General features: G+C 42.4%; 1 protein-coding gene across 1 annotated transcript; it reads right to left on the bottom strand.

Moving 5' to 3' along the window:
- Positions 1 to 9021: 9021 nt before the first annotated feature.
- On the bottom strand, positions 9022 to 12326 carry LOC121833733 (acanthoscurrin-2-like). Its single transcript, XM_042287262.1, has 3 exons — positions 12300 to 12326; positions 11245 to 11417; positions 9022 to 9478 (listed from the first exon to the last, which is right to left on the bottom strand). The coding sequence occupies exons 1-3, from the start codon at positions 12324 to 12326 to the stop codon at positions 9022 to 9024; spliced, it is 657 nt and encodes a 218-aa protein (XP_042143196.1).
- Positions 12327 to 13009: the final 683 nt, after the last annotated feature.

Raw genomic sequence — 13009 nt, 5'->3', positions numbered from 1 at the left:
TCTTAACCTACAATCTGCTCGTGATAAAGAGGATGAACTTAGTACTTTACTAAACAACTTTGGGTTTACTTTTGACATTCAAATGTTCACGGAAACATCGTGTTATGAATAAGGTGACCGTTATACTCTTGGAGAACTACAAAACATTTGATTCAAGTTGCTCTGGTAGACGTGGTGGCAGTGTGTGTATCCAAGCTATAAATAGTATCGAGTGCGAACTCAAAGAACAGTTTGATTAATGAAGACTATGAGATAATGACTTTAAAGCATATCGACTTTTTGTTTTCATTTCTTTACCACCGACCAGGCGGTAGTAAACTGAGAATGTCTCAGTTTACTACATTTATTGAGTCCCTATTTCGCTTCGTAGGGGACAACGGCCTGATAATAATTTTGGGAGGAGATTTCAACATTGATATGTTAAGCGATTCAAAATTAAAAAAAAAAGAGTGTAGTATGTTCATTGAGTGTTTTGTATTTGCGAATACTTTAAATTTCGCTGCTCGTTTGACTTCAAACTCTAGCACACGTATAGATATGTTTCTTACAAACGTTGATGCCTCACTGTTACAATGTGGTGTTTTGGGCTGTTCAATCAGTGATCATCTACCCATATATATTTTTGTACATCGGAATTTCCCCAAGGTAAGCATGAATGATGCTATGTCATTTACCGTCTTGGAAATATTTAAATATCAAACCGAACATGCGAGCTGGGATGCGGTATTCTCTACGGACTCTGTTAATGAGGCATATGACTGCTTTATCGTGATATTCACTACCATATACAAGAACAATTTTAAATACAAGACACATTGGGCTCCAAAAGGCTCTCGCAAACCCTAGGTGACGGCTGAAATTGTAAAAAATAAACAAGAGTAATAGACTTTTTAAGCAATTTGTTCGTACAAAAAATCCAGAAATACAACTTCTTAAGAAATGTCGTAATGAGGTAACGTAATTAGGCGAGCTAAATCTACCTATTACTTTAACATGTTCAGCAACTTAAGTACCAGTGCCAGTATATGGAAGAAACTAAACTCGATTTTAGGAAAAACGGCAGCCTCTTCTAGAACTGCAACGTTAAAAATAAACGAACAAGAACCCGGAGGAGTTGAACTAGCCAACAAATTTAATTATTATTTTATTAACTTACTAAATAATGACCGCGATAGAGTGAATGAAGCACTGGTGTATGTATCGAGATTTATTAATGAAGAGTGTGGTGGTGGATTGCGGCGCCATCTCGGAGCAGCTGAACAAGATGAAGCGCTCGTCCCTTCCTCCCCTTTCACTCAAGATGTTGCACTTTCTCGGAGTGGCTAAAAGAGGGCGCCACCGATCTTGGCAAAAATTGTTTAGCAACCAACTTTCAGATGTCGCTACCGTTCTGGGTTTTCGAATTCATTCCGCCGGTGCTAGGAGGCGAAAAGACCGAGACAATATTTGTAACGATGCGGAATCGTATGAGCGAGGAAGAAATCGTTGATCTCAGACCTTATTAGAAGGATCTAAGTTTAATAAGTAGCAGAAACAGAAAGGAACCGAGAAAGGGGCAGAAATCCTGAATGAGAGAGACAGATGCCATGTGCACAGTTAGACTAATCGAATAAGAAACGTGATTTTGATCCCGTAAGGCCTGTCCTCGTAAGGCCTGTCCTGTCCTTCACTCGTAAGGCCCTGTCCATTTTATTTTAATAATTATTAAGCCAATTTTACCAATAAGAATTGTGACTTTTGTGCCACATAAATATCTTGCAGTGAAGTTAGATGCTAAACTAGATTTCAACTCTTCCATTTCGCGTTCTGTGAGCTTATGTTTAAAAATCCTCAGTGCTACTCGTTATTGGGAATGAGGTATTTGAACGTCTGACTTCTTCTTTTCTTCTTTTCTTTTTTTTACTCTATAGCAGTGTAATACTTCCTACACATTACATATATTTTTTAATAAGCTACCTAGTATGACAATTCATGGCAATTCAAATTGCAAGCAAATTTTTTTAAATATATGTTTTAGACCTACTTTAAGTGGGTTATCCACGCGCAAATGATGAGGTGCGCCAATGACTAGCTCATATACAAGGCAATGCTTCCTTGTTGAAATGCTTGCATATCAATTCATACCATACACCATGGGAAGCGTGCGACAAGACAGTGGCGTCGCGGTGCGGCTCCCAGCTGAGTCGTTTGGCGGGAACATGAATCGGATCGCCGCGCCCTCTTGGTGTCGCACGCTCCCTATTATCACTCCGCAGCCAATCAGATTGCGTCGTTATTGTCGCAGGCTTCTCATTAACACTCTGCAGCCAATCGAATTGCGGCGTTATTAATAATGAAGGCCGAAGAAGGAATCAGGCAGAGCATAAACATAATATGCCCTGCCGTTCTCACTGACAAAGAACTGCAGGGATTATTGCGTTCATGCGCTGCCCGATTCCTTCTTCGGCCTTCATAATGAGTAACGCCACAATCTGATTGGCTGCGAAGTGATAATGAGACGCGTGCGACAAGAGAGTGGCGCCGCGGTGCTGCTCCCAACAGAGTCGTTTGGCGGGAACATCACTTGGATCGGAGCGTCCTCTTTAGGTGTCGCACGCTTCCAATACCCTCGTATCACATAAAATTATATACGTTATCAAAATTGTTTTCTTTGGAAATAGTAAAAATATTTATGTCATCTTAAGTCATATTTTGAGGTTATATTAAACTTCCGTGTCTCTTTTCTGTTAAAAATTCATTCGAATTCTCTAGTTAATGCGTATATGGTTAATTTAGTTCCCCTATTTTTGTGAGGAAGGAAATCTTAGCAACCTTAAGATTTCCTTCACCATGTAAGTTAACAGATTTTTGTTAATTATCCAACTGATCGTGACTATGTTTCGCCATCTAATGCCCACCGAGGGCGTTAAGCAGGCAGTGATTATATTTCTGTAACAGTCACATCTTAAGAAGAAAAAAATGTGTTATAATTAAAACAAACACCCTCTACATTAACACTGAAAGTGAGAAAAAAAATTCAGGCAAGCTTGTGAATTAATTCCATGATGAAAAACTGTGGCTGGAAACATATAAAAAAATTCAGCAGAGACACTTAAGACTGCTTACGTGTAGGAATGCGAAACCATTCTTACACGCAGCGCATTCTTACAAGCAGCGCGCCACGTCTTCCTCTCACACAAGGCGCTCCTGCAGTGACATCACGCTTTCCCACGGCCCAGGCGCAGCGAACCTCGCCAACCTCAAGACGGCTTCCGTGACAAAGCATCTGCGTTGCTGTGCTTTTCTTTGTGTTTTATTTCTGAGGCGCGTGCTTGATGACGTAACTATATGATCATCTTTCGGGGACAACACCAACGGCTTTTCGCGTAATAAGACAAGTACGTCTTTCGCCTAAAAAAATCGGCTGAGGCACTTAGGAGTGCCTACGTGCTGGAAGGAAAAAGCATGACGCACACACAAGGCACAGCTTCAGTCCGCCGGGACCGTGGAGCCGCCGTGGCGTCGGGGAAGCGTGCTCGTCTCGCATTTCGGAGGCCAGGGTTCGATTCCTACCCACACCCGCGGTGACGTGATGATCTTGCGTCACCGGCGGGATCCTGGTGTGATTGGATGTGGCTGTCGGTATCGATGAAAATGATGTCAACAGCCTCTGTCATTGGCCCGGAGGTTTATGGCTTCGCAGCAGCAGCTTTTCTCGATGTCAGAGAAAGAGGAAGACAAAGACCCATTGATGCTGGTAACTTCGGCAGATGTTCGAAAGCCTTTGTTCCGGGTCTTCGAGAGGGTCTGTGTCGAGCGATGGTGATGCGGACCGTCCCTACAAGTGCGCCGTGATTCGAGCACGGCCTCGTCGGGATACAAACATAACAAGATGTTTCATACATAAGTAATTTCTGATCACAAACATTACTTCTATGCAAGAACCTTGTGATAACTTACCTGTTAGTTGCTTACGACTTCGTGATCCCGCGCGTTGCCTACTCAAGTTCAGAGTTGCACTAGCATATTTTATACTGCATGTCAACAAATTACAGTGCGAATAACGCGAAAGAAAATATAAACCGAAGATATACATAAATGCGGAAGGCAATTTAACTAGTGAGCTTCTACCTTTTTTTTTCAATTTTATTTAGGAACTTGTGGAGTGGCGATTGCAAAGATTGGATCAGCGGCCTGTAAAGCCGACTTGCCGGTCTCGCTCAAATCCAGCATTCGTGCTCTTTTTTTCTTTTATTTTTTTATTGTTAAATGTTTCACGATATATGGAAAGTTATTTAAGATTGCTTGTCTAAATGTTGAAACGACCAATACATTTTTACCCCATTGATATTTTATGGCGTGCTCTCGTATAAAATAATTTCACCGAAACTATGTTAGTTCATGTCAAAATCGCTGAAGCAACCTGAAAATGCAAATATGACTCAGAAAGTTGATGCATACGAAACAGAAGGTTGGAGACGAAAGGAGAAATAAAATGTTAAAATAAAAAGGGAGTAAAGTCTCGAAGCACCTAAATTAAGAGATTAGGAATCAAAATAAATAAAAAAATGACTCAAATGTTGCATCACTGCTCCATGGGAATAGGATAAAATTATACGGTAATAAATATTGCCTTCTTCATTCCACGATATTGGAATTCACAGTGGTGTTCTATTCGCATAACATTTTCTAAAAAAATGCTGGTGGGCTTCGCTTTGTTTTGTACTGTGGCGTTCAAAAAATGGGAAATGAGTTAATGTTTTGCACCATGTTGTTTTCAGTTTGCTGGAAACTATTATACTTCAGTCACTTCCCAGAATAATCTGAGGAGCATCATTGATAGATAGGCCCATTGATTTTCACATGCCTCTCTTGTGACGCATGGCTTTTCGGATTCGTCGTCATTATCATCACTTTTTCAAAGGGCTCCACGCCTTCTAGCACTGGCGATGTGCGTAGCCTAACTTATACCAGCGCCCACAATAGCCACGCCAATGGTAAGCCAAAGCGCATAGGTCCGTGTGGTAGCTCGAAAAAAAACCATCATGTTGAGCACAGCCGACCTTCGAAAAACTGCTTCAACTAAAGGAAGCGTCGGTTGGGTGCAATACAAAAAGAAAAAAAAAATCTTAATAGCTTAGGTGGAAAAAGAATGTCATAAAACGCATTTACAACGAAAAGAAATGTTGGAGCTATATTTTGTGGCACGAAACGAATTTGCAGTTGGCGCCCGCAGGAGCCTGAGGAAAAATAGCCGCTATGGTCACTTGACTGGCCCCTGTGGTCACGTGGTGTTTGCGCTCTTTCGAAAGCTTCATATGGGCTCTAAAAGTTACCAATTAATCTTTGTTTGAAGTGCAAAAAAAAAAAAAAAAAAAGAACGAAGATTAATAAGTCATTTTTAGAGCCCAAAGAAAGCCCCTGAAAGTGCGCAAGTACATCGTGATAGACCTGCGCGCCGGTCAGAAATTGACGGCGGCGGCGAGCCGGAGTGTTCCCTTCCGGCGGCGGCGGCGTAGAGAAAGTGAAACGCGTTCAACCTGCGGCGCGCCACGCTCAGTGTGCGGCGGCGGCGGGACTTTGCGGCGGTGGTGGCGCACAGGTCTATCACGTGACCAGTGGCGGCTCCCGAGGACGCAAACCATAAATTCGTTTCGCGCCGTAAATATAGCTCTAAGCATTTTTTTTTTTTGCGTTGTGAATTTGTTTTATGACATTCTTTTTCCATCTAAACTGTTAAAAAATCCTTTTTATGTGTCCTTTAATGTGACGAGTTCTTGAGTAACCGGAACACCGAAGTCAACTGTAACTTCGATCTGGTCAATACCTCGATTCCTCGCGTTGCTATCCCAGAGACAGCCGCAACGATTTCGCTTATTCGTTGATGATAGACGTGAGTGAAACATGGAAATGAGCACATTATCCGGAGAGGTTAACAGTGGTCCACTGGGGCCGCCAATAATACCACATTTATGAAGTTGTTTATTTAAGATTCAGTTCAATGACCATGAGCCCCATTCGAACAAAGCACAAAAATGTTCTAATACTGAGGTGCCCAAAGAAAGGGACCATTGTTTGTAGGACGTTATTTTGAGAATCATTGTTCTGATGCCCACAGCAGGGTTAGTGGTAGTGATATCCCATTGTGGCTCTAAATGCCCTGTCGTGTACAGTTCGTTCAAGGCGCATGTATATCTATTGTCAAGAACGTAGACGGAGCGACTCACTGCTAAAAGGGGTCAACAAAACATCATTATTAGAGTGTTTTATTGAAACATCCAGGACTCAAAAGATCCTCTGTACATCATTTACAACATGGCATTGGCGACGTGTAGTTCAGCTGGAGTGACTTGCTTCGATTTCTTGGCGCGCCTCGAATCTGTTCAGAAAGGGAGAGTTTGTGTAAAGCTGGCGCAATAAGGAAGACAAGATTGGTGGATTTAGGCGCTATGGTCTAATATCTATTACCAAACTCATGCGTAAGTGTGCACTTTAGAAAAAATTACATTAGCAATGTAAAATAGATAACGAAATTCCTTTGTTGTTTTCTCTTGCTTTTTTTTTTACACTGGAGGCTTGAATTTACGAAACTTATATATAAAAATTATTAAATGCTCTTAAGTAAACTCGCAAGTCGCAAGTTGCTTTGCGAGCTTCAATCATAAAGAGGGCAAAAGATTAAGTGTCATGCGAACACGCATGACACTTCATCTCAAATTGTGATTCAAGGGTAATACAGTTTCCATGGGGATATTTACTGCTCTGAGAGTGCAGGCATGTAGCAGCCCTTGAAGAGGCGCAACAGTTGTTAAATTTACCTTTTTTCCGCTTCGCGCTTGGCTATCTCAAATTTAAGTTGAGCGCCGTGCCGTCTCCGAAAGCTCTCCCGCCCAAACTAATTATTGGGTGGGAGGGCACATTGCTTTTGGAAGCGCTAGTCCCTCAAACGAAGCCAGCATGAAGTGATGGGCGTGTAGCTAGGGAGTATTCATTCTGTAATAATCGATTCACTTGATGAGCGAGATTCCTTTGTGAGTAGGCTATGAATACAATGTGGAGAGAACTTCGCCTACGCTTCGGTGATAACCTACGTAAGGGTCTGAAGTAGTTTTCGTTTATTATGGTGTTTGTAAGTAAGTGGCTCACAATATACAAGAGAAAAAAAGAAGCTGGATGCCAAAATTGAAATTAGTGCTGTAAAATACACTCATTTATTTTTAACTTGGGGTAAACAATTGAGGTTCCTTGATAAATCAAACATATACGTCAAAATATTGCCTATTGATGATATAAGCATATCCATTTGACACAGGCGAATAAGACACGAACATTTTAAAATAATAAAAAAAAAATGGTAGCGTTTACTTTCAGTCACACTTTTTGGTTATTACCTCAACTCAATCGATCTATAAAATACATTCTTGGGTTAGGTTGAGTTGTAGCTCCACCTTTCAGAATCTATGTGAATTAATACCAAGATCCATTAGATATATGAAGGGTTCCTGAGCTAATAGATCTATTAGATCTATTAGCTCAGGAAACTTTGAGATAATGTTTTGGCATTCACTGGTTTTAGCGACAATGGGGGAGCTCTGATTCCGTCCGATCTATAGTCTGTCATTGAAAACTAACCAATAGACGGCAGCCGTTAAAGCTGCTCTCACCATTCCAGTAGTTCCGGCTCGATGTTTCCTCTGACACAGAATAAAACAAACTCGAACGCAGAAAAAAAAAAAAAAAAAGCTCTGTTGGCTTGAGGGTCAAAGCGGAGCTTCACGTAGGCCGCATAATTTGCTGCTTGTTGCTGCGGCGTCACTCGAAGCGAATCCTTCCGCGTTCGCATAGTCTCTCCACGTGCCCTGCGTAACTGCTTTATGTTCGTGAAATGAGCACAAACTTCCTGTGTCAGCGACGGCTTGGATTGAGTATCTATACACCCCGTATTGTTTACATTTTTCCTTGCGAAAATTTACTTTGAGAACTTCTTAAAGAGACTAGAAGACGCGTTCGTTACGTTGAAAGACCTGTCATGACTCTTCCTATGGTTCGCTTGAAATAAGTGAGCGTATATTATGTTGCCATAGACAAATATTTATATTGGTGTTGTTGTTGTTTTTATAAATGTTCGCAAGGCGTTCCTTCCTGCTTAAAGGAAGAGGAAGATGAATTACGCTTGAGATTTCTGCGCGCCTATCTGATCAAGAGGAGTTGCTCACACATATTGTGAGCACGCCTTTCTATACGTTACCGCTCGGTGCAGGTAGTTAGCAAACGTTGGAATTAATCATTTCATTTATGCCCTGTTATCAATAGACCGCTGTCATCAGCCTGTTTGGGTACGGCACCGCTGCCGCATTGCATCACGGGAACGTTAACCTCTTTGCATGCGCCACAACCTCGCTGGAGCTCTGCGCGTGCCGAGCACGAGACTTCTCCAGCACTGCCGCCTGCGTACCGTGAACTAAAGTTATGGTAGCTTGACGCATGCTCTGAACGCTTGGTGAGATCGGTTTGTTATTGGGACGCACAGTGGCAGGGGATTATTTTAAATTTTTGTTTGTGCTAGAAGATTCGAAGCTTACCCATGGTATCCCTTCTATTAAAACTGCCTCATAAACGCAAATTACGTAGCACGTGATTGTTTGGATTTTTTATTTTACTTTTTTGCCACAAGGGGGTCGTCATACCCTTGCGGTATATGACAAATATGCAATCAAATAATAATGTAAACAATGAATGCATTTGAAGAAGGATAAGTATTTTTTCAAGCTTTACTGGGGGCAGGTTAAGCGCACTTGCGTTGAGTTATCCAGACGGCATTATTCTGACACACACTTCTTTTATCATTCACCTTATGATCGAGTCCTGTAAATTCAAATGACAGCTGTTCTACATCAACTGATTCATATCAACCAAAACGACAGCATGTTAGTAAATTGAACCCGCCTGCCTTAGAAATTAAGCTTCACTAGTTCAAGATGACAGCCTTCCAGTTCCTGCGCAGCGTTTACGTACCAGCTGAGCCCGCGGAGCCTTTCAGGTTTACTGCCAGCCACCGCCTCCGCCACCGCCTTGCCAGCCTCCTCCGCCACCGCCGCCTTGCCAGCCTCCTCCGCCTCCGCCGCCGCCTTGCCAGCCTCCTCCTCCGCCGCCGCCTTGCCAGCCTCCTCCACCTCCACCGGCCTGCCAGCCACCGCCTCCACCTCCGCCAGCTTGCCATCCTCCTCCTCCGCCACCTCCATGTCCGCCGCCTCCGTATCCTCCACCTCCGTATCCTCCACCTCCTCCCGTTCTCCTAGGCTTAAGGATGTAGATGGTGCCTCCCTTGAACTGCGAGGTGCTTCCGACTCCGACACCGCCGTGGCCACCACCGCCGCCACCGAATCCTCCTCCACCGAATCCCCCGCCGCCAAATCCTCCGCCACCGTGACCTCCGCCGCCGCCACCGTAGCCACCGCCACCGCCGCCGCCAGAGGTAGTCCTCGTGGTTACCAAGAACCTAAGTGGGCAATCGTTTTGTTTTTATGGCGTCACGAACATGTTGCCAACACTTACAGACTTGCTGAATATTATCATTAAATCGCTTTTCACGAGCAACGCTTCTAAGCTAGACTTTATACAAAGCAAGCGCTCGAGGATACCGCAAAGATCGCACCTGTAGTGTCGTCAGAGATTACAGAACAAAAACTTAGAACGTTTTTGAAAAGGCTTTGTAAATGATGTTGCTATCCGTGAGTAGAACAGCCTTAGGTTTATATTGCTTTTGTCTTGAGGATGCTAACCATGAGTATGCACGACCAAAAAAAAGAAACGCGTGGTCCTGGTATCGAACACGGGACCTCGCCTGGGATTGTTGGTGTGAGACTGGTGGCAGTTGATAAAGCCCGTTAGCTCTGCTGAGGTCTAACTCCTGGTTAGCTCAGTTGGTAGAGAACTCCACTGGAAATGGAGAGGTCCCTGGTTCGATACCAGGACCAGGCGGATTTATTTCGGTCGCGCACTAGTCACCTCGCTGTGCTTGGAGATTTGTGTTTGTCCTTTGTCTCCCCTTGTTCCCCTCTTCCAGGGATAATTATCATCATTATTAGTGTCGCTCGAACTATTTGTTCTGTTCAAGTTTGCTTGCCTGTAAAGTATATAAACGTACCCGAAAAATGACGTGAGCCAATTTTGAATGCGAACCAAGGGAAGCAATCCACTTACAGCCCGATTAGACCAAATTAAATTTCTACAAGAATAAAAGCGAAATGTAAAACCCAACTAAAGAAAGTACACAAAATGTGCACACATGAGAAGCTTCGTTAAGTGATTGAAGGATGAGGACAAGCATGGACGCAAAGTACTTGTTTGTTAAGAGGTCAATGATTACAAAAAGATCGCCGAGATAAGATAGATGATCCAAGTCTACAAAATCACGGGATACTAAACAGGACGAGTTATAATTCAAAGTTATTAGGTGCGATCAGTCAGCGAACGATTCCTGCTCGACTCGATATCTGCCTCCAGAGTTTTAAGTGTCGTCATCTTTCCATGCCGCGGATTTTTTGGGAATTTTATCACGTTTGATATTTTGAAGGCGAAAACCTTCCTTCTTTCACAGCGAGCTTACGGTGAACTGCAGAGGAAGAGGAGTTTTATAAGCTATATTTAACGAGATATGATTCTCTCCTTGATACTCGTTAGTTCTATAGCACATTATAGACCACCCCTGTCTGCCTATGCAAGGGTTAGTACTGTGTCCGTAGCTTTCGAGTAAGTAATCTCTTAAAATTGCTGCAAAGCTTGAATAACCTTTGGAGGAAGGATCGTTGCAATGTCAAATTTAAGAAAAATAACAAAAAAGAAATACATAAAATGATAGTGAACTAAAATTCACAGACAAATCTGTCACATTTCTTCGAAAAATATTGTTATCGATGATTTAACAGGGCAGGTCCTGACCCAGCACGAAAAAACAGAGGACGGTATTTTCGGCTAATCGTACACAGCTACAAGGCTGTGACCACAACTATTAGTGTAGCAGAGTGCACTTCGTTAGGGCACCAAAAATTTCAGTAAACTATGCTATTCAATATTACCCTGTGTAAGTAAAACTGAAAAAAAAAAAAAAAAACTGCCGGTATCCCATTCGAGCTAGCTTTGTCGTACAGTTCACAATCCGGAATAGGAAATCAGCTCGTTGTATGCGCGTTGACCAGATAGAGGCAACTTCGAGAGTAAAGCAGTTGTCAGTTTCATAAATGTGGTGAACATTGACGGGCGAACCTGTGTACTTGGCCTCCACCTCCGCCTCCACCGTGGCCACCGCCGCCACCGTAGCCGCCACCACCGTGGCCGCCACCCCCAAATCCACCGCCGCCGAAGCCTCCACCGCCGAAACCTCCGCCTCCGCCAAGGTTACCCGCGATGGCCACGCCGATCACGGCTGCCAGAAGGAACTGAAAAAACGTGCATACCAAATTGATTGAAAAATTACACAAACAAAAAGAAGGCAAAAAAAAACAAAAAAACAAGCTGCTCACCTGCGATCAGGGTTTCTTTTGAATTACCTTCAATCAATCAGAGCGTTATTATGTTTCCCAAACAGCTTTAGGGGCCTTTTTTGGGTTACACTGTACGCCCTGTTCTGTGTGTCGAGTCCAAGCAATTGCGAAACTTAAAAATAGCTTTTTTTTTTTTTTCTTATAAAAAAAAAAAACTTTTTTGTAGCTTTTGAGCTAGAAGAGAGCTTTTGAGTTAGAAGAGAGCTTTTCACTGTTCATCTGTAGAAATTTAATGCTGAAGGGCACAAGAACAATACCGTTGGGCATTTGTATGCTTCAGTTTTCCTCAGGCTCAGGCGTTTTCATCAAAGTTATCATAACCTTCCTAGTCGACAATTATCTTTATTTTCTCTTCGATCTATTTTTTAGTATCCAGCTCGAAAGACCAAGTAGAGGGCGTAATCCCTCAACCAGGTACTCTATGTTACGTATGGCGATGTGGTTTGGAACCATTTAATGCTGAATAAAACCACAACTAACGTTATTACGGAGTTGCATTAGAAGTATAAAGCATATTGATAGATTTGTTCAAAACAAAGATACCAAGTTTTTTTTTTTCAACTTATGAACTTTAATTGATTGAAAACTTCTGAAAATCACACAATGTTTGGGCTAAGCCTCTCTGTTGGCGATTACAAAATTAAATAAACAATCTAGAAGTTTAGACACCTGTCATCTATGGCAATTTGCCCAAAGAATCTACGTTACGGACTCTTTTTTTTTTTTTTATCTCCGTGCTTTGTTTTTTTTTTTTTGTCTGTTTAAAGGTGCGCTCACGTAATCAGATGTGTTCGAGCAAGCCATTACTACCGTAACCATGCTTTTCTATATAAAGGTTATTTCTTCAATACTAGTTGATCCCTAATTATTTGTGTGCTTGGAGAAGAGCGTGTTGGTTCAAGCCATGGATGAAGAAAGAATAAACAATTAACACTGGGACAACACAACCAGATCTTTCATTTCTTTCGTTTGAAAGATGTGGTTGTGTTGTCCCAGTGTTAATTGTTTATTCTTTCTTCATCCATGCCCTAATTGTTCTATGGCGTGATTTACGTATCTTGAACATAAATTACATTAAAGTGAGGCTTGCGCTAATTGCATGCGGAATATAGCTTCTGGAAGCAGTAGGGACGAGAATACTGCACAGGAAAACTTCATTACGTGATTATCAAGACAGCTGAGGAAATGGAGGTAAGCGCGCATTCAAATATTATTGTTGTACGGTTGTTTAGACAACGGGAATTTAGTACGGCAGCTTACGTCTCATGTTTTCTCTGTAAACGGGCACTTTGACCTGTTCGATGCAATTGCTACATTAGGACCATTAGCTAAGTAATTACGCGAATGTACTCCGCCTCGACTCGTCCATTAATAACTAAACCGGTAGTAGTAGTAGTAATTAGACTCTTCATCTTTGAGTCTGCAGTTAAATTGGGGCAGTGAAGCATTAAAATACTTTATACGGCAACTATTAACTTCGAACGTAC

This window comes from Ixodes scapularis, unplaced genomic scaffold (genome assembly GCF_016920785.2).
Source record: "Ixodes scapularis isolate PalLabHiFi unplaced genomic scaffold, ASM1692078v2 PGA_scaffold9__187_contigs__length_104089568, whole genome shotgun sequence".
In the NCBI taxonomy this organism is placed as follows: domain Eukaryota; kingdom Metazoa; phylum Arthropoda; class Arachnida; order Ixodida; family Ixodidae; genus Ixodes; species Ixodes scapularis.
The sequence above is the reverse complement of the archived record's forward strand: the minus strand, read 5'-3'. Positions and strand labels throughout refer to the sequence as shown.

Coding starts and splice junctions, on each gene's coding strand:
- LOC121833733 (XM_042287262.1), bottom strand. CDS start 12,326: ATGGCTTGCTCGAACACATCTGATTAC. Junction 11,418..12,299: donor GCTCGAACACATCTGATTAC/GTGAGCGCACCT, acceptor ACGTTTTTTCAG/TTCCTTCTGGCAGCCGTGAT. Junction 9,479..11,244: donor GGTGGAGGCCAAGTACACAG/GTTCGCCCGTCA, acceptor TTGCCCACTTAG/GTTCTTGGTAACCACGAGGA.